Genomic DNA, 27,507 nt, shown 5'->3' on the forward strand with positions numbered 1-27,507 from the left:
TATCACCTGTCCTTCATGGAGAAATTTGCAAACAAACATATCTTTGACCACCACTCCATCAGGAAGTGGTCAGCACATAGTGTTCTCAAGACTCTGAGGGAAAGGAGACAGTGGATCCAATCGAGTTCTTCTCTGAGAAAGTCATTGACAGAAAGCCTCATCACCAGAACTTTCTAACAAGCACCAAAATATCACTCGGCTGGTGGTGAGAAGAGCACTATCTGTGAGATCTATCACGTACACCCGGACTCTCTGCACCATGGCGCTCTGCCCTTGAAGTGATTGCGGGGGGAAGGGAGTGGAGATGTGGGTTGTTGAGACAGTCACACATCTCCTACTGGAATGTACCTTTGCAAAAGAAGTCTGGAGAAAGTTGTAGGGCTTCTTGTTGAGCTTCATCCTGAGCAGCTCTGTGACGTGGGGCTCTGTACTCAATGGGCTATTCCCCGGGATGCACACCGAGACAGACGTCAGCTGCGCCTGGAGAACCGTCCACTTGGTGAGAGAAACTCTTTGGTCTGTCCAAAACCTGTTGGTCTCCCAGAGTAAGGAGTTGACCTTGACTAAGTGTTGCAGACTGGCACATTCCAAGGTCCAGGACTACTTGCTGAGGGATGCAGTAAAGCTTGGGGCAGCTGCTGCCAAGGCACAGTGGGGAAAGACCACTGTCTAAGGTCTTTCTACCAAAGTTAAGATTAGATTAGATTCCCTACAGTGTGGAAACAGGCCCTTCAGCCCAACCAGTCCACACTGACCCTCCGAAGATTAACCCACCCAGACCCATTTCCCTCTGACTAATGCACCTAACACTATGGGCAATTTAGCATGGCCAATTCACCTGACCTGCACATCTTTGTGACCTTGGGAGGAAACCAGAGCACCCGGCAGAAACCCACGCAGACACTGGGAGAATGTGCAAACTCCACACAGACAGTTGCTCGAGGTTGGAATCAAACCTGGGACCCTGGTGCTAACCGCTGAGCCATCATGCCACCCTCTGGAGTCAGTTCTGTTATCAGACACTTCGAACCTCACATGCATGTAAATATAGTCTTGCACAAGTAAGGGATGCCTTTGCTATGTTTACTGGCTGGATTCAAACTCCAACCTTTGTTTCTTCATATGCTACTGTACAGAACCAAACTACATTAGTGACTATGGATGTATAATAAAGTTACTTTTAGAAATAAAGTATATTTTTTGCAGCTAAAAGAAAATACATCACAGAGTATCTCCAGAAGAGGTGCTGTTCTGAAATAACAAGCAAGTTTATTGCATGACAACTCATTTGGTTAGTCATAATTACATTAAAGAGCTGATACAGATACATCTGTTCCCTCTTAAAGCTGGAGCAGAACTCCCTGCCTCCACATACAGACTGTATGCAACATCAATAGAATGGATGGAGTCAGTGGAACACCAACATTAACCCTTCAGAACCACTGAGAAGAATGTGTCTATTTCTGCCTTAGGCAGAGAGTTCCAGAGACTCATGGCCTTCAGGCCAATAAATTATACTTCAGCAAAACAGTAGAAAATAGTGTTTGTGTTTTGACAAAAAAATGGCTGTTTCCCTTTGTAGAAGAGTCTAGGACTCAAGGGTGTACTTCAGAATAAGGGGTCACCCATTTTAAAACAGAGAGGAGGGGGAATTTCTTCTCTGAGGGCTGTTGAAGGTGGGTCATTAAGGCTATTCATGGCTGAGATTTTTAATTAGTCAGTGAGTCAAGGGTTACAGGGTAAAAGCAGGAAAATAAAGTTGAGCCATGTTCTCCTAGAATAGCAGAGCACCTGAGGGGCTGAATGGCCTACTTCAACTCCAACATCTTATGATCCTATTACTTTCGAGAATGAACATTGAATGATTCTTGCCTGTCTGTTGAAATATTTATTTTGATGAATCAACCAAAGTTTTCAATATTTTTAATGCAATTATGAGTCTTTCCCCTGTTTGCTTTCAGTGGTAAGCTGGACTCTTTTATCTTCCTTCCTTTGAGTGTCCAAGATAATTCTGGAAAATTGCTAGCCCAGAGTGTAGAACTGAATAAAGCAGAAAAATCCCATTTTCTGCAACAAGAATTAGGTATAATTTTGTGGAAGATGGAGGAAAAGTAGCTTCAGAAGTCCTAGGATTAGGATTGGAGATATTGACCAAAGCTGCATAATTTCTGTTCGCCTAAAGACTATATCAAATACAGTTGCTGGACACCTTTACTTTAGCCTTTAGTAATATGGAGGACAGTGTTTCGGCATGGAATGTCTACATACCTGCCAGCCACCATATTAGGTGGCCATTTTAAGCCTGTCAAATGGTTGCAGGTTCCAAGTTCTGAGATCCTGATTCTCTTGAGAAGGAGACAGAATGTTGAGTGCAGAAAAATAGAGTGAAAGAAATGATGAACAAAAGAAGGGTTTAGGATAAATCAAAGCACAAATATTTATTTTCTATTGTTTTGCTGAAGTGTAATATATACTGTTGAGGATTGTGAATCTTTAAGACTCTCTTCCTGAAAACACAGTGAAAGAAGAGTTTTGGAATATTTTAAGTCAGAGGTAGACGGATTCTTGTTAAGCAAGGGGCTGTAAAGGTATCAGGATCGATCAGGGCAGGTGAGAATGTGGATTTGAGGTTACAACCAGATCAGCCATGATCTTATCGAATGGTGAAGGGGGATCAAAGGGCTGAATGGCCTGATTTGTAAGCTCGAATGTTAACTATTACTTGCTGACATCTTGGGCCTGAGTCTGAATTGATCTATGTGCTTGGGTTTTGAATCGGTTAAGATCTCACTTATTGATTAAAACAAATTATAAAATGGCACAGCATAGAAAGAGGCCATTCAGCCCATCATTCTGGCACCTGCTCTTTTATACAACTATTCAATCACCCCTACAGCACCTGCTAGCCTTTTATTTCTTCCTCTCTTTTAACGTACTAATGTGGTCCCCTTCCAAAAGTTATTTCTAAATCTGCTTCCAATGGCGTTTAAGGCAATGCATTCCAGATCATAACTAGAAAATTTCTCTTCGGCCGCCTCAGACATTGGGACCACAGAATCAGCCACAATTCTATCAAAGTCACCCCTAGATATGTTCCATTTATTGTAAATTTGTGCTGCTTTACTCCTGATCCTTCAGCCAATTGTAGCAGTTTGTCCTAATTTACCTTCTCAAAATTCCTCATGATGTTGGTTACCTTTATTAAATCTTCCTTTAACTTTACTTCCATGGATGACAATTTCAGCTTCTCTAGTCTCTGCGTATACCAGAATCTCCAGATTCCTGGTGCTATTCTGCTACATCTCCCTTACATCCTCTTCCTAAAGTGTGCTGCCCATGATTGAACAGACTGCTCATGCAAAGGCCTATCCAGTGATCTACAAAGGTTTAGCATAACTTATTTGCTTTCACCTCTATACTTCTATATAAAGGCTGGCTCAATGACTCCAGAGCAGGTAAATGACCACAGTGAGAGCCTGGATAGCTACCTCAGCCCAGCAAGGGTCCAGCAGTTCGTGCTCACCATGGGGATGCAGACAGCTTCCCCAGAGACAGGACAGTCAAATGGACAACGGTAACCCCATATACTGGGATTAAAAAAGGTTCATTTGCTATCGTATAACAGGGCACCCACTCAGTAGGTGGGTTCTGCTGAAGCCACAACTAAATAATAAGAGACTGGATGGTTAATAAAGGGAACTGTAACTAGGATAACTGTAAATTCGAGTAATTCAATCTGTTCTTTGTAATGTTAAGACATGCAATGTATATATCTATGAACGACATGACAAATTGTACAAGTACCAAAGATTTATTTCTATGAATAAAGTATATTTTGAAATAAAAAAAATACTTCTATATAAAGGCTAAAGTAGCCTTTCTTCAGCGACCAAATTGTATCCCTAATCAACGGGAAAAATAGCTCCTGGCAGCTTCCCACTTAGCACAAAAGCAATTACTCGCTGTTATCGCTTTGCTATTCTCTCAGTCTGGAAACATTTCTGTAATTACAATTGTTCCTTGAATGTGCCTGTTTCTGAAAGCTGACACACACCCAAGCAGCTGCCTGCCTCTCAGCTTCAGATAGATGGCGCTGTCTTTGCTGGTCTATTGGAAAAAGAGGTTTCAGCACCTGATTAGCATTTGTTCGGTCTGCTGGGAGTGTTATTCTCTGCTAAACATCATTCACTTCAGAGTCCTCCCAGGCCCCTGTATCTTCGGGACAGCACTGTCAGCCCTGGTTCTATCGGTCACCCTGCGAAGCCCATATTTATCCAGATTGTCTTTCATGGCTGGAGGGCAGTGGAAGAGAAGGGCAACTGACTGGGCTCCTCCTCCTAGGTTTTCTCACAACAGACTAAGCACAGGGCTGGCAAATTTATCCAGGATGAGATAGAAGTAGATCCTGGTGGCCTGCTGGATCTGGAGAGAGGTGCAAAGTAGGTGGCTCAGATGCTGAAAAGCCTAAATGCCATGAACACATTGGACTTAACCAAACCTACATCAATGAACATGGCTTGTATTCCCTGGAGCTGAGCAGGTCGAGGGTGGGGCATTATCATAAAATTAGAATTCAGCCATTCAGATGTGACGTCAGGAAGCATTTCAAACCACTGAAAGGTTATGGTGCAAAAGCAGACTATTCAGCCCATCTGTATCTGTGTTGGCTGAATAAACCAGCCGATCATTCTCATTCCACTTTCCAGGAGTTGATTCTGATCTTGCAGGTTACAACACTTCAGGTGCAGATTCAGGCTCCTTTTAAATGACTTGAGGGTTTTCAGCCACAACCACTAAAGTGGGCAGCGCATCCCAGACACCTACCATCCCCCAGGCACCTACCATCCCCGAGAAGAACAGGATTTTCCTCCTGTCTCCTCTAATCCTTCCATCAATTGGCTAAATTTGAACCTCCTGGTAATAGATCTGTTAGGGGGAATAGATCTTCCCTGTCAACTTGATCCAAGCCCCAATTATTTTGTCCTCCTCAATTAACTCACTTCTTGGCCCCCTCTGTTCTAAGGTAAACAACACTAGAGTCATGGAGATATACAGCATGTAAACCCTTTGGTCCAACTTGTCCATGCTGACTAGATATCCTTAATTAATCTAGTCCCATTTGCCAGCACTTGGCCTGTATCCCTCTAAACCCTGCCTAATCATATATCCATCCAGATGCCTTTTAAATGTTGTAATTGTATCAGCCTCCACCACTTCCTCTGGCAACTCATTCCATACACCTAGATTGAATTTTCTTTGCCACTTTTCTGCCCAATTAAACAAATCATTGATATCTTCCTGCAGTTGACAGCTACTCTCTTCACTAACAGCTACCCAGCCAGTTTTATGTAGTTTGCAAGTTTCCCAACCATGCCCATCACAACTGCTTCAACAGAAGGATCGTGGAAGACTGGAAATGCAAGCAAGTGCCGCCTCTGTTCACACCACCCAATGAAAGAGCAGCGCTCCAAAAGCTTCTGACACTGTTTAAGTCTACATTTAGCTCCTATCACAAAGCCTGAGAAGGTGTTAATGCAGAGTGAGAGTTGGCTCAAATAAAAGCTCGCATTTGTAAAGTAACTGTCATGATCTTAGTATATTCCAAAGTGCTTTCAAGCCAATGAAATACTTTTGAAGATATAATCATAGGGAAAGATTGATGCTTTGGTGTTGAATTGAATTGAATTGTATTGAATTTATTGTCACGTGTACCAAGGCACAGTGAAAAGCTTTGTCTTACCAGCAATACAGGCAGATCACAGAGTTAAGTAGCATAGATCAGTAAATAATCAGTAAACAGCAGCAAAAACAAAAACACAGGTACAGGCAAATGTTAAGAGTTTGTGAGTCCATTCAGCTCCCTCAGTTCTGCACCAGTAAAGTCAATTAGATTTTTCTCTGCTCAAATGAGTCTCTGAGATGAAAGTGCTAGCCAATGAACACCTCCAACATTTAACATGCTTGCTTATGTTTTTCCTTTCAGCTGCTGAATAACCTATGGTTTCCTTTTTGTGTTCTTTTGATAGTCTGACTGTAAGACTGTAGGGTGAGTACATTAAGGGTCTTAGAGAATTGGGTAAGCATGATATTTCTAACCAGTGCCTTTTCCTTCCGACTTGTAGGTGATTGGAGTAATTAGCAGGGAATACATCCCCCAAGGGACACGTTTCGGGCCATTGGTTGGGGATATCTACACCAAAGACAATGTCCCAAAGAACATAAGCCGAAAATATTTCTGGAGGGTAAGTTAGTTAAGGCCCATGACTGAAACTGAAGGCCCAACTTACTTTTGTTCCCACAACAGGAATGTGATGATGGTTGGATAATCAGCCTGGTTTTGTTGTTTAAATATGAGGCAGCATCCAGGCAGAGCTCTCTGCCTCTTCATAACAGTTCTGTGAAATCTGTTCCTTCACTTGAGGAAGAGCAGACACCCTCGGTTTAATATCTCATGCCAAATACAGCACATCTGACATTGCAGCACACCTTCCGGACAGGTACTGGGCTGTGAGCTTGGATTAGGTGCTCAAAGCCTTGGAGTTGATTTGAGATCCATGATGTTCTGATTCAGAAGCAATGGACTATGATCTAATAACGCTGTTATAGATGATTCCAAAAAACTGACAGCATATTCTTTAGGCAAATGAGTTACTGGCAGAATATATTATATATTGCCCCTGGATGAGGTACTGTTCATGGTGATCAGTTTTGAGCTCTTAAACAAATACTATTAACTCTGAAAGAATCACGAGGGAAGCATTGAAGATGATTCCTGGGATCAGTCATTTTCAGTTCTGATGAGTTTTTCAGGAAATTGAGATTACTGTCTTTGGCAAGAAGGTAAGATGAGCTGTTTGAGGTTTTTGTGGTTCTGGAGGATTCTGACAAGGCTGATCTGGGCAGATTTTACAGCGTGGCAAAAGTTCAAATCTTGGGGTTACTGCTTAAAAATGAGGAAGTTAGAAATAAGAAAGAAAGTGAGAGGAAATTTTTCATTCAAAGTGAGTTGAGGAATTAATTATCAGGGAAGGACATTCAGTGTAAATATGAATGGATCTGCTGCTGGTGAGAGCATGGATCAGGGGGGATTTGGTAAGAAGAGCAGAGTGGGTCAGACATTGTCATCTCAGAGATGGTGGATTCAAACGTATGCCAAAGGCAAAGCAGACATAGCAGGCTGGGCTGGCATTTTCCAGCTGGACCCTGAATATAATTGTTCAGCACCAAGCTCCAGTGCTCCTTATAAAACAGTCACTGGGTCAGGTAGGTATCAGCCTTACACAATTGTAGGGATTATGTCCTTTTCCTTTTTGCTGGAGGTGCATCAGGCTATCTGAGGTGCATCTGAGACTTCTTCCCAGGCATTGTAGCTCAAGTCAATAGACAAGGAGCCTGACAACTTCCGTCCACTCTTGCTCCATGATAATTGCCCTTGGTTGGTCATGGCTTTATCTGTTTACATTGGGCATCAACTCAGATGAGCAGTAGTACATCAATCTGCAGTCCTTCAATAACTCACTGATATAAGTAATGGCACATGGATATAAAGTATAGAGAAAAGTGGTTGCCAATATTGACAGGAATAAATGATGGACAATCAAATATTGGGCCTCTGGCTACATTTGACACGAGCTCCCTGACAAATTGGGTTTCAATTTTAGTCCTCTGGTGGATCCTGGAAAATCTCTCTAGTGGTGGCCCCCCGCAGTCACCTTAAAGCTTTAATGGGAAAAAAGGACGGATTAACAGGGTGGGATGAGGGAGTGAGAATGGGAGGAGGGTGGGATTAATCTGATGGGGTCTGACTGTGATTAATTAAATTCTTTGAGGTTTCATCACCTGACTTGCTTCTAGCCACTAATAAATCAACATAGTCACCTTGGAGATGCACTGCCTTCCAATGCCAATTGAAAAGCAATTGGCATTGGATGCTTGTCTGTCAGTCAACGTTTTAAATCTGGAAAAGGGAAATGTTCAAAGAAGATGCCCCTATAAATATTTTCGAAGGTTACATGCAGCAATGTCCTAGAGATGGATCTTAAATTCCTGGAGACCCGGAAAATTGGCATTCCTTCTTGATGAGCCTCTTGACCTCCCTCGGAAATCTGTGGATAATGAGTGTGAGGCAACAAGAGAAATGTGATAGACTGAGAATTCTGAGCAACGACAGATTGCAGGCGTCCCTCTCCCCCTTTGTAGAAATATCCCATGGAACTGGATTTCGTGCAGATGTTTACGCAGCTCATCATCTCAGTTTGGAATTGTGATGGATTGCAAGGCAGCGCCCTAATGAGATCAACAAACTGAAAGCAGGCTGGTTGGGGGAGGGGGAAGAGGCACTTTTTCAAGTTTCACTACATTAAGCTTGAGAGGTTGAGAACAATACAATTCGCACCCACTGCACCTTCAGCATCCTGTAGGATAGGAAGATGCACAGACGTACACACACACTCACCGGCTGCCTCTCATGTCTGACTCAGTTTTATTTCGAATTTGTGTCAGTTCCTCTTCAGCAAGACATGCCCTTCTTGCAGACAATTCGGAATGGGCAACGATTACTGATCTTGCCGAGATCCTCGTTTTCTATGGAGACTGGGAAAGTTGCAATTTTTTTTTAGAATAGAGCGTGTTAGGGGGAGATCTACCAAATATATTCAAAATGATAGAGGGTTAGGATAGAGCAGGTGGGGCCAACTGGTTGTGTGGCAAGTGGTTTGGCGAACAGAAGTCACAGCTTTAAAACAATCGGCAATATCGAGGAGACATGAGGAGAGGTGTCTTCATGCATGAAACTTTTAACAAACTAAGGTTGAATTTATACAAGAACTTTCAAAAGTTGGCTGGGCATATGCTGGAAAAGATTAATATTGTTGCTGAGAGTTACTGGGGGAGGCGGCGGTAAGGGACAACGCTGGGCTGTGGCAGTTCATTGGTAAACTCATTTAAAGGGCCAGTAACTGCCAACGTGGCGAATGGCCTCCTCTCTGCTGTAAGATCCGAATTATGAGGTGACCATGATCCAATTCATTCAGACTTCGGTCTCACTGCCCTCTGGTGGATACACTGGGGATTATCGTGAAAGGCACCATTCTTTATCCAGGCGAAAAGTGAGGACTGCAGATGCTGGAGATCAGAGTCGAGAAAAGCACAGCAGGTCAGGCAGCATCCGAGAAGCAGGAGAATCGACGTTTCTGATGAAGGGATTTTGCCCGCAAGGTCGATTCTCCTGCTGCTCGGATGCTGCCTGACCTGCTGTGCTTTTCCAGCGCCACCTTCTCGATCTTTCTTTATCTGTCAATCTAATTTCTCTCCTGTATTTCATTGTTAGAAACGTGTTCCACAAACCTCGGGGGTTTTCTTCCATCTTTGACCGCCCTTACCCCACCCTGTTACCACATCCTTATTTCCTCCTGTGCCCATTTGTCGCTATGTTTTCTCAACGAGATTTCTAGAAATGCATTCTATCATTCTGGTCTTTTCCCGTTGTGTTTTCAGTGTTTTATGCTGCTTTTCAGTAATTGCTCTGTGAACATTACTTATTCCCTCATAACTTGTTGCTCTTGTGTTGCCTTCCATGCCACCTGAATGAGGGATCTGATTGGAAAGGGGATCCCAATATAAAGAGCTGCCCCCCCCCAAACACACAGTAAATGTTTAACCCCCCGCTGTTAGAAATGTCTGGCCCTGGTTAATGTACACCGCTCGCATCCAATTCCTCTCCATCCTAACGGAAGTGTTGTTGCATGTCTCTTGTGCTGCTGAGAGCGTCACTGAGGAAAATCCATACGAGCCCGTTAAGGATTTGTACAATAACGTGACTGACGGTTTTAGTATTGATCCACACAGTTAGGATTCAGGCGCTGAGAAACTTCACCTCTTGTTGTAGTGCTGCAGTTTCCGTTCCTCATTTTATCCCAAATTCTCTCCCTTTCACTTCTTGCCCTTCACTCCCCCCCCCCGCGCCCTTCTGTTGTGCAGTCCCTGTAATCCTATCTGCCAAGTCACACATGGCTGCGTCACTATGGTGAGTCCTGGCAAGCTATTTGACTGCAGGAGGCTTCACATTCATAAGTCCCGATCATATCCTCACCGTGGTGTAAAGCAGGTACGTGAGAGATATAAAAGGTTAGCGGCCAACAGCATCCTGTCATATTCCACAGGAACTGAGTGGAAGCACCGTGACCCCCCCCCAGGGAATATTATCACGTGCTTAGCTGCAGTTTTCGGAACGGACTCCGTGCAGCACAGTCCATTTACAAACAAAAAATTCTGGTGACGTCTGTGCCGGGAATAATCTCGAAATTGCCACCTTGTCATTGAGGGAAGCAAGTTATGGTTTTGCTTCGACAATATGAAACTTCAACGCAGTAATAATAACAATCAGTTTGGATTGGTTTTGCTGTGAGTAGGACGGTATAATTGGGATAGGTCCTGTCCTGGCCTCAATGCTGACTCACTGGGTATCACGGGACCGACAGATTCCAATATCTCACAAAGTGTGGCGTTCCCTCGGCTTCTGAGCTTTGCATTTCTCTTGTTGTTCTTTGCAATTGTTGATGTTCCTCATTTTCCAAACAGATACTGTGAGGGGTAATTCCTGCATCTGCCCCTCCTTTGAGAATGTATGTCACACAATCAGGTCCACAAGCTTGCAGAGTGAGGGGAATATTTATTTAAAGGGGAAGGCAACTTGAAAGTGATCTGCAGTCATTGATCATCATTATTGGGAACTGCAGTCATTTAAATCAGTCTGTGTGTACACACTTGGGGGCAGGTGGGACTTGAAACTGGAACTACACTACCACAAGGTCCATTTCCTTTAGATCTGGAGGGGAGACATGTCCTCTGATGTGAAGCATACTTGGTGCCTTACTCCTGAACAGATTTATAGTAAGGCCCTGGGGGTGCAATTTGCAATCATTGGTTAGTTCATAGCATGTCATTTGAGAGATGGGGTTTGTAAGAGGAACTTGTTGGTGACTTTCTGTATTTTGATCCAAAGGATGTCTTCCTGACTCAGGAAGCTTGCTCCTTGTCAGACGCCTCAGGTGGAAGACAGGCACGAGGTGGGTTGAACAGCTCATCCTGCAGTGATTAGTGCAGTATTTCAGATCCAGCCCCCTGTGCTCACTCTTTGAGTCTCTGGGAAGCTTTGCAGGATGCTTTATTAGCCCAATAGTGAGCACGGTACTAGCTGGATCTGACACATGGATCTTTTAATCTTTACACATGTTTTGTAGATAGTGGATGTGCTTTATGTAACATGGAGTCATCCAGGAGGCCATGGCTAAAGACTTTGGTTCGTTGTCTGAGGTATGTTAGGGTGATTCATGTCCCAGTCAGTGTTCCAAAGGGTCTCGTGGGCCATAGTCTGTGGGTGGGCGAAGGAGGGTTATGGATTGGAAATCCGACGTGATTCCTTGCCTAGGTTGCAAATCGGTCACCCACAAGGCTCTATCCCACATGGAAAGTCAGGATGGGATAGCCACCCAGCTCAAACAAGTTTTCAGTACTCAGCGTGAAGGCTCAGGGAACATTAGGACACTGTGTTCCTCCCATTTCAGGGACAGTTTCGTTATTCCATTGATGTGCATACATTCAGATGTTTAGGCTGTGGAAATCCCTCCACATACTTTTTAGGTACGCATTAAAGCTTACATACTTCAGTGCTAAATATCAGTTGATAATTCCTCCCATCATGCCTTTGGATGTTTTACTATGGGAAAGGTGCGATATTATTGCTGGTTGTTGTAATGAAAGTCAGTATCAGTAGAATTGTATTCCATTGCTTTACAAATAAGAAGAGGACCCTTTGGACAAGTAATAATGGATAGAAATCTGTATTGTTGTGAGGTGATCACTTTCAGTACTATATAAGCATTCCAAATAGAGAAAAAAAAACAGTAATGGAGCCCATCACGTTGAAATTAATTTGAACACAAACCAGCTTCTGCCTGGGACAATGAGGTATGTCAGCGATACTGTATCCAGTGACAGTGTGGGACAGTCATTATATCCCAGTGAAAGTCTGCGTCTGTGGAACTGTACCCAGGGGAGGGTCAGTGTCTATGGAACTGTACCCGGGGAGGGTCAGTGTCTGTGGAGCTGTACCCAGGGGAGGGTCAGTGTCTATGGAACTGTACTCAGGGGAGGGTCAGTGTCTGTGGAGCTGTACCCAGGGGAGGGTCAGTGTCTGTGGAGCTGTACCCAGGGGAGGGTCAGCATCTGTGGAATTGTACCTAGGGGAGGGTCAGTGTCTATGGAACTGTACCCAGGGGAGGGTCAGTGTCTGTGGAGCTGTACCCAGGGGAGGGTCAGTGTCTGTGGAGCTGTAGCCAGGGGAGGGTCAGCATCTGTGGAATTGTACCTAGGGGAGGGTCAGTGTCTTTGGAACTGTACCCAGGGGAGGGTCAGTGTCTGTGTAAGTGTACCCAGGGGAGGGTCAGTGTCTGTGGAATTGTACCCAGGGGAGGGTCAGTGTCTGTGGAACAGTACCCAGGGGAGGGTCAGTGTCTGTGGAACAGTACCCAGGGGAGGGTCAGTGTCTGTGGAACTGTACCCAGGGGAGGGTCAGTGTCTGTGGAACAGTACCCAGGGGAGGGTCAGTGTCTGTGGAACTGTACCCAGGGGAGGGTCAGTGTCTGTGGAACAGTACCCGGGGGGGGGGGTCAGTGTCTGTGGAACTGTACCCAGGGGAGGGTCAGTGTCTGTGGAACTGTACCCAGGGGAGGGTCAGTGTCTGTGGAACAGTACCCAGGGGAGGGTCAGTGTCTGTGGAACTGTACCCAGGGGAGGGTCAGTGTCTGCGGAACAGTACCCAGGGGAGGGTCAGTGTCTGCGGGAACTGTGTCCAGGGGAGGGTCAGTGTCTGTGGAACAGTACCCAGGGGAGGGTCAGTGTCTGCGGGAACTGTGTCCAGGTGAGTATGCCACTGTGGGCTTGGGAGAAGGAAAACCTGGAAGAGGAAGAGGCACCAGTTTTGGAGTTCCGACTCGCCGCCGCCTTATTTGAAAATGAAGGGAATAAGCTGGGTGCTACACAAATCTCGGAAACATTCTGAGTACTCGAAGACAGCTATGAGTTTTCCTCCTGGTCTGTGATCCGGAATATCTTCCTGGACAGCTCCCTGTAACTGATAGAATACTTTCGAAAAAAACCCAGCAAAGATCCGTGTGTGGGAGAGTGGGGAGTGAGGGGGGGGGGGGGGGGGGTCCAGTGTGAGTCTCTCCTGCAAGTTTTCCCATTTCCGAGTACAGCTGGCAAAAGGCGCAGGGCTCAGACATATTCTATCGGTATTTGTGCAGTGATTCCTACCTCCACCAAAACCCCCTGGCTTGGTGCCATCCAGCAATTCCAAAACACACACGAATTACAGCAGCATTTCTAATGTGACTGTTGCTTCCGGCTCTGGAAAGCTTGTACTTTCTCTGGCGATGTGAACGAGAACTGGATCTTGTTGTGAAAATGAAATGCCCGGGGCTGGGGAAAGGTTTGTGAAAACTCGCGGTGAGAGAGGGAGCGAGAGCGAAATGGGGGCAGTCACACTCGCACAGGAAGATCCAACCCTCAGAAACATGATGTCACTGAATGAGCTCACTGTTACCATGTGACAGCTGTCATAAATAGCTCAGTTATCATGACTTTGTGTTAGCTTCATTACAGTCTGCAAACTATTACTGACTGGCAACAGGGAGGGCTGCATTTCTTAGATACTGACTGAAGCGAGGAGGCTGTGCTGTGCTGCTGCTGCTGCTGGGTTTTACATGGAGCAGGTTAATTTACCGATCAAACATCAACATTTTATTTTTAGCATGAATCACAATTGCAAGCGATTGGGGGGCGGAGGGTATACAACACAACAAATCAAGTTCTTTTTTTTTAAAAATTGTAATTGAGTCTGATTTCTGTCGCTAGGTGTATTCCTCCGGGAGTCTCAGTCATTTTCTGGACGGGTATAATGTGTGTAAAAGTAACTGGATGCGGTACGTGAATCCCGCACAGTCGGCGGAAGAGCAGAACCTGGTCGCCTGTCAGAATGGCACCGATATTTATTTCTACACGGTGAAACCAATCCCTCCCAGCAATGAGCTTCTGGTCTGGTACAGCCGGGAATTCGCTGAGCGATTAAACTACCCTCCGACCCGGGACCTGGTGATGTTAAAACTCAGTGAGTCTTTTCCTTTTATCCTTTGCAGGGATTGGTGGTGGTGGGGGGTGTTTGGAAGAGTTCCTGATTTTTTCCCCCCCCCGAAGTTGATCGATTGTCTGCGTGCAGTTGAACCCTCCCCACGTTCTGTAACAATGCAAAGTGCCCAGCCGGACACGATTTCGACCTGAAAGATTTGTCCACGCACCGTTAACATGATGGCGATGTAACATTTCTAGTTTACTGTGGTCAATGGAATGCAAGACCTGCGCCCTCCCACCCCCGAGCCCACCCCACGCCCACCTTTCCCAGATAATGCAATCCTCACCTTCCCAAAAACACCCCGGCAGAGGAGCGCTGAACGGGAATGGTGAGGTTCACTCCTCGGGGTTAAATGCTCCCCTCTCTCTCTCCAATTAAATGCGTTGCTGCCTCTCTCTTCTCCCCACCTCTTCATTCTTAGTTGTGACTTTTGTTTTAAATTCCCCGCCCGCTCCTGGTTCAAATCAGTTTCTCCAGCCTGAGCTTCGCTTTAATAACAGCACGCTGCAATATTTTCAGTCAACTATACACACAGCAAGTCTGATGAGATTGTGACAAGTGTCCGGGAAGGGGGCACTTGTAGGGATGCGCTGTTTAAAATGAGCGATGGGCTGATTTTCTTTACCAGTTTATAGTGAGCATTCCTAACCATTTGGGATTGTGTGCGTGAATCCGTTCCATTCGTATTGCTCCTTATTGGGTCGAATACAGCAGCCCCCTTTCAGAGTCCGTGCCAGGCATTGAGCTCTGATCCTCAATAAGTGCTGAAGGATTTGGATCCGGGGCGGGAGCTGGGAATAGAACCCACGCCACTGTCATTTGGGATACACATGGCCGGCTCCAATTCACCGACCTCCAATCCCCCCAACCCCTTCCATTAAGAGTGAGAGTGCACATTGCCAGCAATAGTACCAGGGCAGCGGCACCCTCCTCAAGTACTGTCCGACTGTCAGACACTCTCTGAAGGCAAAAGTGAGGACTACAGATGCTGGAAATCAGAGTTTTGATTAGAGTGGTGCTGGAAAAGCACAGCCGGTCAGGCAGCATCCGAGATGCAGGAGAATCGATGTTTTGGGCAAAAGCCCTTCATCAGGACTCTAATGTAAACACACTCTGAAGTCAGAGTAACGAGGTTGGCTAGGGTTAGATTTATCTATTCATTGTTGACGCAGACAGCCCACAGGAAGGTCTGCTCATTCTCTTGTTGGTTTGTTCTCAAATACTTGGAACTAAAATATGAAGTGGAGATTTCACAGGGAGAGAATGGGATTTGAAGCTTTCGTTGTAACCCGATTCTAGTAATCACTCAGTGCAGGATGCAAGAAGGAGATTTGACTGCTTGATAACTTTTCCTTTTAACTTGAGGGATGATTGGTGGAGATAATCTCTTTTAAAGAAATTACATACATGTTTGAACAGTTTTCACCTTGAACTTTCATCTGTTGACAGATTCATCCCTTTAAAAAATGCTTTAAAGGCTTTATAAGGGGTTCATTTTCTTCTGTGATCAGAAGGGGTCCAGAGTTCTGAGACACTTCTGAAAATTACAGAACAGGATTAGAGAGTGGTCACAGAAGAGATTGAAGCTTTTCAGCCTGTGGTTCTTGTGCTGGTTCTCTGAAGGAGAAAGTGTCACTTTCCCACCTTCTCCCACTTTCCCACCTTCTCCCACTTTCCCACCTTCTCCCACTTTCTCACCTCCTCCCTGTGGAGTTGCCACATTCTCTTCCTTTTCAGATACCAATCTAACTTCCTCTTGATTACCTCGACTGAACCATCCTCTTTATACTCTCAGGCAGTACATTCAAGGTCCTTATGACTTGCTGCACTTTTCCACATCTCACTGTTGTTTCTTGCGGCAGAGTCATGGAAGTCTTGGAGGCCATTCAACCCATTGTCTCACCGCTAGCTCTTTGAGTATTTGAACTTAGTGCCTTTTACCTCTAACCCTGCACCTTGTTTTTATGTAAATAATCATCTAATGCCGTCTGAAATAATCTCCCAGACTCCAAATGTAAACTACTCACTCGGCCTCCTGCTTCTTGATACATCCACCAATAGGAACAGTTTGCTGTGTCTACTCCATCCAGACCCCTCATTAATTCCACTCTCTCTGAAAATCGCATTTTGATCTTCTCTAAAAGAAAGAACTCCAAAGTCTCCAATCTGTATGTGGAATTGAAGTTCCTCATTCCTGGAGCAATGCTCATCAATGTTTTCTTCCCCCTTTCTATTGTTTCATATTTTTCTTAGCAAGCCCAGTTTGTGTTCCTCCCTGACTTTGTTTCCTTTTATCCCTCCCACTTGTCATGTTTTTTTTTGGAGAGAATTAACCTGATTCCCTTTATTTTACTATCACTGAACAAAGGGCAACATATTCAGCACGTCTCAGTACTGTGCTTCGGTTAACTCTATCACTAATTGGTATACTGGAGAGTTTGGGGACACATTGAACTCCAGTCATTCTAGAACAGTTCACATAACAGCATTTTAACAGAACCTGTTTTTTAAAACTGTTAGATGCAGGACTATTTGTTCTCATGCCTTCCACTACCCTTTTTATATTTAGCTACAAAAAGTAACACTTCTGAAACTTGTGAGCAGAAACTTCAATCCCAAAGCAATCAAGTTCAAACATGTTCAGAGAGAGTGAGAGTGAGTGTGACAGTACTGAGGGAAAGGGTGAGTAAGGCTGAGTGACTGAGAGTGGGGAAAGGTGTATATGATTTATACTACAAGAATGAAGGTTAGCTGTGTATTAGTTGTGTGTGTTTTGCTGTTAGTATGCATTAATATATATGTGTGTGTGTGTGTCCACCATATACTTGAAATGTTTCATGGTTAACATATTGCTTAGCTTCTTCCAGTTTTTAATTTACCTGGTTACACCTCACCCTGTGGTCATCAATCTATTACACTTCAGTGACTCCATCCCATGCAGTCTTCTTTTTTATGATATCTGTTTTTGAGCTGGCGCCTTACTGTTGCTGGTTGAGTAACAAGCAACAATTCTCTTTTGTCTTGAAATGTGGTTTGACAAGTGTTTGCCCTGCTAAACAGGTTTCTATTACATGTTGCAGCCACAAATTGAAAAGTTAATTTGTCCTCACACTCCCCACTCTCCCTACCCTGGGGTGTTAGTAAGTCCGAGCTCCCTCTCTCAGTAGTTTACTCTTTTATTAGTCATCACAAGTTGACTCAGTTCCTTTTACACAATGGGCAGTTTGGCTTTGTCACTACAGCTTGCAGTTGTTTAGAGAGAGAGAAATCAAATAAGGTGCCTGTTTGAAATCATTGTCAGTGCACACATGTAGATGTTGGTGGTGGGGTATGGGAGGGAAGATTGTGGGGAATTGTCCTCCAGTATATACCTCCACCTACTAAAGCTCTAACGATATATTAGCATTGAGTGTTCTTATTTTTGCTAGCCATATTTTGCCTCTCAACAAGTTCTGCTCATCTGTGACTTTGTATTCATCGACCTACATTGGCTCCTGGTGCATTAGTAGCACAAGTTAATAATTCTAATTCTTATTTGAAAGTTTGTCCAAGACTCATAGCCCACACTTACCTGCAGACCTCTTCCAGTTTAACCAGCTTCTGAGACCTCCACATTCCTGCGAGTTTGGGTCTTCTGCATCCTTCACTCCACCGTTGGTGGTTGTGCTTTTAGTTGCCTGACCCTTAGTTGCCTGAAATTTCCTCCCCACCCTTTCTGTATCCTTACCCTCATCCCTTAAGACAATTCTTAGTATATACTTGATTAACCAATTTTGGTATCTTCTTTCAATGTCTGCTTATGTGGCTCAATATCAATTATGGTTGATAACTAAAATCTGAAGCTTTTTTGGATGTTTTGCTTTAAGTTGCTATGTAAATCTAGTTGTTGTCCAGACTCACACGACAATGATATTCAATTGAATGAAATGTTGAATGCACCTATACTTCAGTGCACATGTGCACTTGTACCAATATATTCTTGTATCCTTTACTTTAGTAACATTCAATTCCAATCAAAGGAGAGGATAAATAAACAAAGTTCTGGAAGAAAAAGGGGACTCTGTTCATATTCCGAGGAGGTGAATCTCAAAATACAGTGTTTTTAGTGCAGTATTGATCCTTTCCAGTAATATAGCCTCCTGCCGCTGTCCCCAGTTTCACTACATTCAAAGTGAAACAGAAAGCAGCACTGAATGTCAGCTAGTCAGTCCACATCACTGCAGAATCCAAAAACAATTTGAGGTTTTAATTGACTCAAATATCGCCTTCAGTTATTTAACGGCAGAATATCTCAATGAGGGAAATCAGTGCTAAGGTTGGCTCGAAAGGCCTGAACCCAGGATGACCTCTGTTGCATGTGGGCTTGTGTTTCTGGAGTTGGTGTCAGTTGATTAAACTGTTTGTGACGACTGTTGTTCAGATATTAACACAGGGCAGAGGTGTGCCAAAGTGAGTTACCTTTTTCTGAAGAAAAAAAGAGCCAAATTTTAAATTCATTCCTCTTCCCCAATCTGTGTGACTGAGCACTGTGCCAAACTACATCGGCATAAAATTTCTTCAGTTCCTCCACCAATTATACCAATGTGATCACTAGAAGAGGTTCTCAATTCATGGTCACTTTTATGCAACATGCGAGTTCTTATTTAGAACTGCTAGTCACTGCCTGCTCCCATTCCACCCTCAACTCATCATGCAAAAAACTTGCATGAATGGAGCACTTTTCACTGCCTCAGGACATTAAAAGCATTTTAGAGCAAATGAAGTATTTCTGAAGTGTGGACACCCATTGTAGGAAATGCTGAGATCAACCTATGCACGGCAAGGTGCTACAGCAGCACTAAAGTAAATGTTCAGAGAACCTGTTTTTTTGTCATGTTGTTCGACGTGTAAATGTTACCCTGTAACTAGAGGGACCCTGCCAACTGCTGTTTGAAAGAGAGCATATTTTATGTCCATCTGGGCTGGCACATGGGGCCTTTATTTAATGTTTCGTCCAAAATATTTTATAGAATCCTTATAGACATCAGACAGGAGAAGTTTAATTCAGGAATCTGAGTCAGATTTGATGCCAAGCATTAAAATTACACATGCCTGTTTCATTTCATATTTTGTTTAATTTGTTTTCAATAAAAACATTACCTTCGACATTATCTTCGTAAAACAAGATAGAAATTAATTAATTCTGAAACAGCAGGCAGCTACTGAGAGTTCAAAAATAGCAAAGAGCATACAAAATTGACTCTCACTTTGAGAAAACAGTGACTCATGTTTAAGGTGAACATGGCAAGTTGAAAATAATCCCGCACATTGACTGACGCAGCAATATCTATTTATACAGCATCTTTAATGTAGTAGATCATCTGAATGTTCTTCTTCGGGCTATGTTCTGATGAGGTCTGACATTTGAACCACACAAGGAAATAATAGAACAGGTGACAAAAAGTTTGGTCAAGGAGGTAGGTTTCAAGGAGCACCTTAAATGCAGTGGAGAGGTAGAAAAGCTTTGGAAGAGGACTCCACATCTGAGGACCAAGGCAGCTGAAGGTACAGGCACCAGTAGTGGAGTGATGAAAATTAGCTATTTGCAAATTGGTGGAATCATAGCACTGGAGAAGGTTCCTGATGCAGGGAGAGAGGAAGGTCATTGAAGGTTTTGAAGATTAGGAGGAGAATTTTCATATTGAAGCATTTCTGGATGGGAAGTCATGTGGGAAACATGTGGAAGTAAATGAATGGAACTCGGGTCAAATTAGGATACACAGTTGTATAATCTATGAGTGGGTGTGATAGATTTTTTAAACATACTGCGGTCTCTCCAGTGCTGAAGGAATGTTTTTGGAACTACAGCTGTGGTTATGTGGCATTCCAATCTCAACTGAACTTCAGCCCAGAGTTGATTGCCTTTGTAATGACTGATCTGCTTACATCATTCCTGGTTTTTCAAACTTCGGAAAGAATGAATATCGTGCCAGGGCAGCGTGTAGAAACTCAGCTGATTAAGACACAGGCACTTCATCCCATTGTTATTCAAAGGCTCTGCTGTAGGGTTGATGCAGTGTTCTGTGCAGAGGATCAGAGTCTCACTGAGGTATCAGTGGTTGCTTATCCACAATCAAGAAGCTTTCGTGGAAAAATGAATTGTGTGTAAAAGAAAAAGCAGTGTAGTAATGGAAAGGTTACCCAAACAGCTAGAAACCTATTTCATTATACAGCAACAGTCTCACTGACTGACGTTTCTGATACTGAAATGCTGAAAGGTTTTTGATCGAGTAAATAACAAGTAGTTTCCACTGACAGAAAATTCAATCATTACAGGACACAGATTTAAGATCATTGTGGCAAAAGAATAAAAGGGAGCAAATGAGTGATTTTATCCCTGTCAGGCAGTGAGTTAAGCTGCACTAGGAGAAAGTGAGGACTGCAGATACCAGATATCAGATTCGAAGAGTGTGGTGCTGGAAAAGCCGGTCAGGCAGCCCCCAAGGAACCTAATTAAATTCCATCATCTGCCAAGGAGGGATTTGAACCCATGTTCTCTGGGTTACTAGTCCAATGCAATTGCCATAACACTATCTTTGGGAGAAGTTAGTTTAAATTCCACCATTTGCCAAGCTCCTTAGATGCTGCCTGACTGGCTGTGCTTTTCCAACACCACGCTCTTTGACTTAAGAGGCACTGCCTGAAAGGGTAGTGAAAACACATCAAATATCTTTTAGAAATGGAAAATGCATAAATACTTGAAGGAGAGAAAGTATCAAAGTCCTAGAGAAATGTCTGAGGGACTGGGTCTAACTGGATAGTTCCACAGGCACAAAGAACTGAATAGCTCCATTTGCTGTATGATCCCATCATTCTCCATAAACTCAGCTTTGCAGATTGCTATACTCCTATTCTCAATGATCCCATTAATAAGGTCACCATCTACAATGGGTGACAACAGTCATGCTCTTCCATTAGCCCACACAGCTACATCATTCCTGGTTTTTCAAACTTCGGAAAGAATGAATATCCTGCCAGGGCAGCGTGTAGAAACTCAGCTGATTCAGACATAGGCACTGGCTTGCTTAAATATTACAAAGGATTTAGATTCAAGAACCTCCACTCACGTGGCCCATTCAATCCTGCAGAGGAATTTTGCACTGATACTGTTGCACAGATTTGGAAGCAATATACTGGGACATGGCCATATAGGTTAATTTAGTGCAGGCAGTGGGATAATAGAGGTTGTTCTAATTCATCTGATAATTATTTGAGGTAGATCAACTCCATGTTTAAATTATTTCACTGAACTTGTACACACCAAATTTTTTAAACTGAATAAAAGTTGTAGCTGTCACACTGTCGGTTGAGAGTGCGGGGGATTGAGATTTAATGACTCAGTATAATTGGTTGCTTTCTCACTTCTCTCTTGTTTCTGTGTTAAAACTGTCTGTGTCAGTGTTTTTTTAAGGCATCAGCTCACTGCCTTCAGTCACTGAATTCCACGCAGTTGCAATATATGATTCAGCAAAATTCAGAATGACTGTGATCTCTCCAGTTAGTCAGCCCCCTACACCAAGACCCCACCCACTTGAAGCTCTTCAGAAATGATTTGGCCAGTGAAAGAGGAAGCTCTGGTTCACTGTCTTTGCCTCAACATGTCTCCTATCTGGAGGCTCATCTTTGGTCACAGATCAAAGTGCGGTTAATCTCTCTCTTTGGTGCAAAGCAGCAGTAACAAGCAGAAATGCTTTTAGAGTCATAGCCCAGAGGCTTTTAGCCCAGAAGCAGACTGTTTGGCCCAACCAGTCCATGCCGGTTATTATCCCAAACTAAACTAGTCTCCCCTCCTGTGTTTGGCCCATATCCCTCCAAACATTTCTTATTCATGTACTTATCCAAATGTTGTAACTATACCCACATCCACCACTTCCTCTGGAAGTTCATTCAACACAGGAACCGTCTCTGTGTAAAAAAAAAAAGTTGCCCCCATGTCTTTTTTAAACCTTTCGCCTTGCACTTTAAAAATATTTCCTCTAGTCTTGAAATGCGCAATCCTAGGGAAAAGGCACTTGCCATTCATCTAATCAATACCCCTCATGATGTTATAAACCTTTATAAGGTCACCCCTCAACCTCCTATGCTCCAGTAAAAAGAGTCCCAGCCTCTCCTTATAACTCAAACCCTCCATTCCTGGCAGCATCCTGGTAAATCTTTTCTGAACCTTCTACAGCTTAATAACATCCTTCCTATAGCAGGGTGACCAGAACTGCACACAGTACTCCAGAAGATGCGTCATCAACATCCTGTACAACCTCAACATGATGTCCCAACTCCTATACTCAAAGGCAACCATGCTGAATACCATCTTAACCATCTTAAACATGTGACTCGAGGTGTTTGGTCAAATTTCACTTTCTGGGTGAAGTGACTGAAGATCTTTGAATTCCTAATGGCCTTCCCCGATCCCACTGCACCCCACCTGATGAGCTGATTTCTAGATGTGCTTCTGATTTTGTCATTCATCTGTGATTCTTGACATTAAGTTTTGGAAAGATATTCCAACTCACTTAGCCCTGTCAACCTCAGTACTAACATAACTGGGGATTGGAGTTTGAACCTCCAGCCCCAGCAGCAAGAGTAATATCATATGAACTAGGATGGCAAAACATATTAAATGGAAGAGAAATTGTTCCCATCAAGCTCATTTGTGCAAAGACGAGTTTTTAATGACATAGGATAATATTTTAAAAAACTATTTCCCTCGTGTGTTTGCATTGAAACCACGAGTTTCTGATTTTTCGCCGCCAATTTTGCTCTCTAATCACTGGAAATAATATCAAAACATACTGTAAGTTCTACAATGCAGGACCACATCAAGGTTGAAAATAACCACAACTTGTTAAATACTTCAACTTTGCTCTGCAAACATCTCAGATTATTTTACTGCCCTCTGAAAGTGCAGTCGGCTTTCCTCGTAGCAGGTGCAGTCATTTATTTATGCACAGCAAGATCCTACCAGTAACAATGTGACAATGATCAGATTATTTGTTCTGATACTGGTTGAGGGGATGAATGTTTGGTTGGGACTCGAGGGAGAACACTTCTGTTCCTCTTTCAGTAAAGCCAAGGAGTCTTTTAAGTCCAGCTGGGAAAGCAGTCAGGCCCTTTGTTTATCATCTGATCTGACAGTTCTCACCTATGACAGTGCAGCATTCCCTTACAACTATGGTAAAGCATTGCCCTAAACTATGGGTTCGAGTCTTTGGAGTAGAATTTGAAGCCAGAACCTACTGACACAGGTGAGGGAGTTACAACTGAAACATGCGTGTCTTTTAGAACATTCACATGATTTCACTTAATTACAACTTCTTGAGCAACTTCTCTCCTCAATGTCCGATTTCACCTTTGGTGTACCATCCACTGTGATCTTTCTGTTTCTTCCCATCTCCCTTCCCCTGTCAGTAATAATTCTGCTCACTCTTCCCAAGATTAACCATATGGATTTTCTTTCTAGAACATAATCTCAAGGGATACAAGGATCTGGTGTCTGAATTCACTGGCCAGCTACCTCAGAACCGAGAAGACGTACACGAAGGCCAAAAACAGTATGCTAATGACACAAAGAATGAGGAAGAAAAGATGGATGTGGAGATAATTGACAGAGATACACCACCCATCACTCCAGATGACCAAATTGTGGATTTCAGTAAAAAGCTTTATCCAGGTGTAGAGACCAGACATCAACCAGAAGAAAATAGCTCGAAGATAAATGATGTTAATGACAAAGAAAAGCCATTGGAGAGAACCAGCCCTTTTTCCAGAACCAGTCCAAACCAAAGATCAAAAAGTCCTGTTGTTGAACAGTACCCTCAGATTTTGTCTCTCAATTCAACTACCTCATCTCAGAAAGAACTCTCTCTCCATTTAAATGGATGTCACAGCCATTCTGAAGGCCTGGTCTCTTACCCGATGTACTCTCCTCCAAGTCACATCCAGCATCAGTATATGTATCCATATAGCACTCTGTCTCCTCACTACCCTAGATTAATATTGCCCAACTATTCACCTACTTTCAACAGTATTCACACGCTGAACAGTCCAAGCACCTTGAACAATGTGAACAATCTTAGCCTCTTTAGCAGGATGGCCCCAGTCTGTGGCAATTTTGTGAGCAGAGACTATCTGCCTCATCCCATGATGAGCCAGCCTGTTTTGCCCATCACACTGTCAAATGAAGAAGGCCAAAGGCTTCATGTTCCTGAGCAGCCAAGGCGCCTCCTTATCCCTGCTCCGACCAGTGCTTTCTCACCTACAGGTCCAGCAACGGGCCTGAAGGAAACTTTTCTTGATCATTCACCACCACCCGGTTCCTCAATAATGTCTGAGCAGGTACATCTAAAGGCTACCTCCTGGGCTCCGGCAAGTGAGGAAGCGATAAATCTGAGCAAACCAAAGATTTCTCTGGCAGATTCCCCTGGTTATAAATCACTTCCATACCCACTGAAGAAACAGAATGGAAAGATCAAGTATGAGTGCAATGTGTGTTCAAAGACCTTCGGCCAGCTCTCAAACCTAAAAGTAAGTGTTCTTTGCAATGTATTTGCAAAAGAGACAGTGATCTCAAGCTCTGACTTCTCTTAGGAGTTAGCAGTAGTGAACCTTCAGTTTGTTCCTTCCGTGTTAGCACTGGTAGGATTAGCTAGGACTATGTAACTCCTTTGAAGTGTATTACTTGCTCCTTCCCTCTCCTGAGAAAAATTAAATCCGTAAAAAGTGTTTCAATATAGTCCAAAGATAAATGACTAATATTTGAGAAAAATTGTTGCAGCCAGCAAATTAGGATCTATTGTTTTGCTTCACAATTAGTGGAGTAAATCAGCATTGGGAGTAATATGACATTGGGAAGTAATGTAATGCTCTGAGTTACAAAATACTCAGACTCATACACTGCTGGGGTTACTCGATGTTTAGATTAATCCCGTGTTCATAGTCAATGCAGTTTTCATGGTAACACTTCACTTTGAAGATGAAAATGAAACTTTGTTCTTTGAAAACCTTGAACAAAAACTGATTTGGCAAACACCTGTTGGTGATGTTGGTTGATGGCCTGTTTCTTTAACCAAATCAGGGGGTGGTGCGGTGGCTCAGTGGTTAGCACTGCTGTCTCACAGCGCCAGCCTCGGGCGACTGTCTGTGTGGAGTTTGCACATTCTCCCAGTGTCTGAGTAGGTTTCTTCCGGGTGCTCCAGTTTTCTCCCACAATCCAAAGATGTACAGGTTAGGAGAATTGTCCATGCTAAATTGCCCAAAGTGTTCAGGGGTGTATGGGTTAGGTTAGTAGTTGGGGTAAATGTAGGGTAATAAGGGAATGGGTCCGGGTGGAATATTCTTCGGAGGGTCGGTGTGGACTTGTTGGGCCGAAGGGCCTGTTTCCACACTGTAGGGATTCTCACTTAATTCCCACCACCCTTGTCCATATCTGTAAGCACAAACCATGTTTCATTGAAACATTCACAATCCTTGTGCTCAGGATTAGGGCTGTGCTCAGATTTTCTGTGATACTTTTGTCTCTGCAACCTGTCTGTCTCACCAGTCTAAATATTCGCTGATAATGGTTCAGTAATGAGAGATTGAGATTAATATTCACCTGAAACTGCCTGTCTGTCTGTCCCGGCTTGTGATTTGTTACAATGTGCAATACCATGGTTTACATCTGCATTATTTGCTTATTGCCCAAATATAATTGAAGGGGAAAATAATTACAGGGCTATGGGGAAAATACTTATTTGACTAGCTCTTTCAACGCACAGAGATAATGAGCCAAACCAATTAAAAGCAAAATACTGCAGATGCTGAAAATCTGAAAGGAAAGTAGAAAATGCTGGATAACCTGAGCAGGTCAGGCATCATCTATGGAGTGAAAAAAAAGAGTTAGTGTTTCAGATCTGATATAATTCTGTTTTAAAACTCATGTGCTAAATCTCTTATATCTGTGACTTATGAGTCTATGAAATGTCACAATTGTACATGAAACTGTCCCCAGTGCAGTGAACTGATTGGGTTCAACAGAAAGCAGCAACTGCACTTCATCTGGACAATGGTTCTGTCACTGAAACAATTAACCTCGAGAATGATCTTTGACTACCCTCTGAGATGGCCTAATTGGAACTAGAAATTTGCAGTAATGCTGGCTTTGGCAACAATGCCCACATCCTGCAGATGAACTTGAAACATGTTGCTGTGTCTTTTTAAAGTATTATTGCTTGGCAAAGTATTCCTGACACAGTAAGTCTTGAATAATCTGATATATAGTCAAGCAGAAGGCACACTCCTTACATCTCAACTTAAAGATGATACAACTGAAATGGCCTGAAGTTCAAGTGTTTATTATAATTCATCTCAGCCTGCATAGTGACTCACATGGACTCTGCTTATGGGTCAGAGGTACATTGATTAAATAATTTCATCGTGGAAGGATTGAAACTACAACAAAACAAAGCAAGGGAGTGCCGCTGTGTCAGAGGTGTCACACAGGTGTTAGCTGTCTGTACTCTCAGTGGGGATGTAAAAGATCCCATAGAACCACATTAAAGCAAGGTGATAAATTCTTCTCACGGTCCTGGACAATCTTTGTCTCTCAGGCAACATCACTGACTAGCTGTTGCGTTTCTTTCATTTGACAATGAAGTACTTTATTGGCTCTAAAGCACTTGGGAATGTCCTGAGGATTTGAAAGGAGCTAAATAAATTCAAACTCGGTCTTTCTTCAAGTGACATTTGCCAAATAGCATTTTTTTGGTGAGGAGCTATGATGGCATTAAGACTTTAGCCTGTGACAGTATGCAAACTGTGAAAGAATGAATCACTGTCTCATAAAGGTGATGACTACCTCATCCCTGATGCAATTTTGATGGACTATGGGACTCAGTCATGACGGTTTCTTGCAGGTCCACCTGAGGGTCCACAGTGGAGAGAGACCTTTCTCATGCCACACCTGCAATAAGACGTTTACGCAGCTGGCTCATCTCCAGAAGCATTACCTGGTGCACACCGGAGAAAAGCCTCACCAGTGCCAGGTAAGAACAAATAGTTGGTGATTCAAGCAATGGAATTTTCAATGATTAAGAATTAATGAGACCATAGTTCTGACTGCTGAGAGCAAAGTGACAGCTGAGCACAACTGTGATACACTCCATTGCTAAACCTTGTCCGGACACTTGGTGGGGGGAGTGGGGGGACAACTGAAGGAATTTGTCCAGGGCATAGAGCAGTGTTTAGCCATGTAATCAAATGGCCTGGACAAACTTAGCAGTGTCTGATGTTGGCCCCAGACCACC

At 43.5% G+C, this 27,507-nt stretch overlaps 1 protein-coding gene across 2 annotated transcripts in view; it reads left to right on the top strand.

Annotated features, from left to right (window-relative positions):
• Positions 1 to 27,507, top strand: part of LOC122563591 (PR domain zinc finger protein 1-like) — a 76,286-nt gene that overhangs the window by 42,930 nt on the left and 5,849 nt on the right. Inside the window, exons 1-4 of one of the 2 annotated variants that reach the window (XM_043717518.2) lie at positions 13,632 to 13,772; positions 13,915 to 14,167; positions 23,685 to 24,748; positions 27,118 to 27,246. In XM_043717518.2, coding sequence (XP_043573453.2) covers positions 13,764 to 13,772; positions 13,915 to 14,167; positions 23,685 to 24,748; positions 27,118 to 27,246 — 1,455 coding nt within the window. In that variant the 5' untranslated portion in view covers positions 13,632 to 13,763. Of the gene's footprint in view, positions 1 to 13,631; positions 13,773 to 13,914; positions 14,168 to 23,684; positions 24,749 to 27,117; positions 27,247 to 27,507 lie in introns of those variants that run through there. The other variant, XM_043717516.2, reaches the window with a different exon arrangement.

This window comes from Chiloscyllium plagiosum, unplaced genomic scaffold, assembly GCF_037043375.1.
Source record: "Chiloscyllium plagiosum isolate Xiang-an unplaced genomic scaffold, Cpla_swu_hap1 HiC_scaffold_30, whole genome shotgun sequence".
Classification (NCBI taxonomy): Eukaryota; Metazoa; Chordata; class Chondrichthyes; order Orectolobiformes; family Hemiscylliidae; genus Chiloscyllium; species Chiloscyllium plagiosum.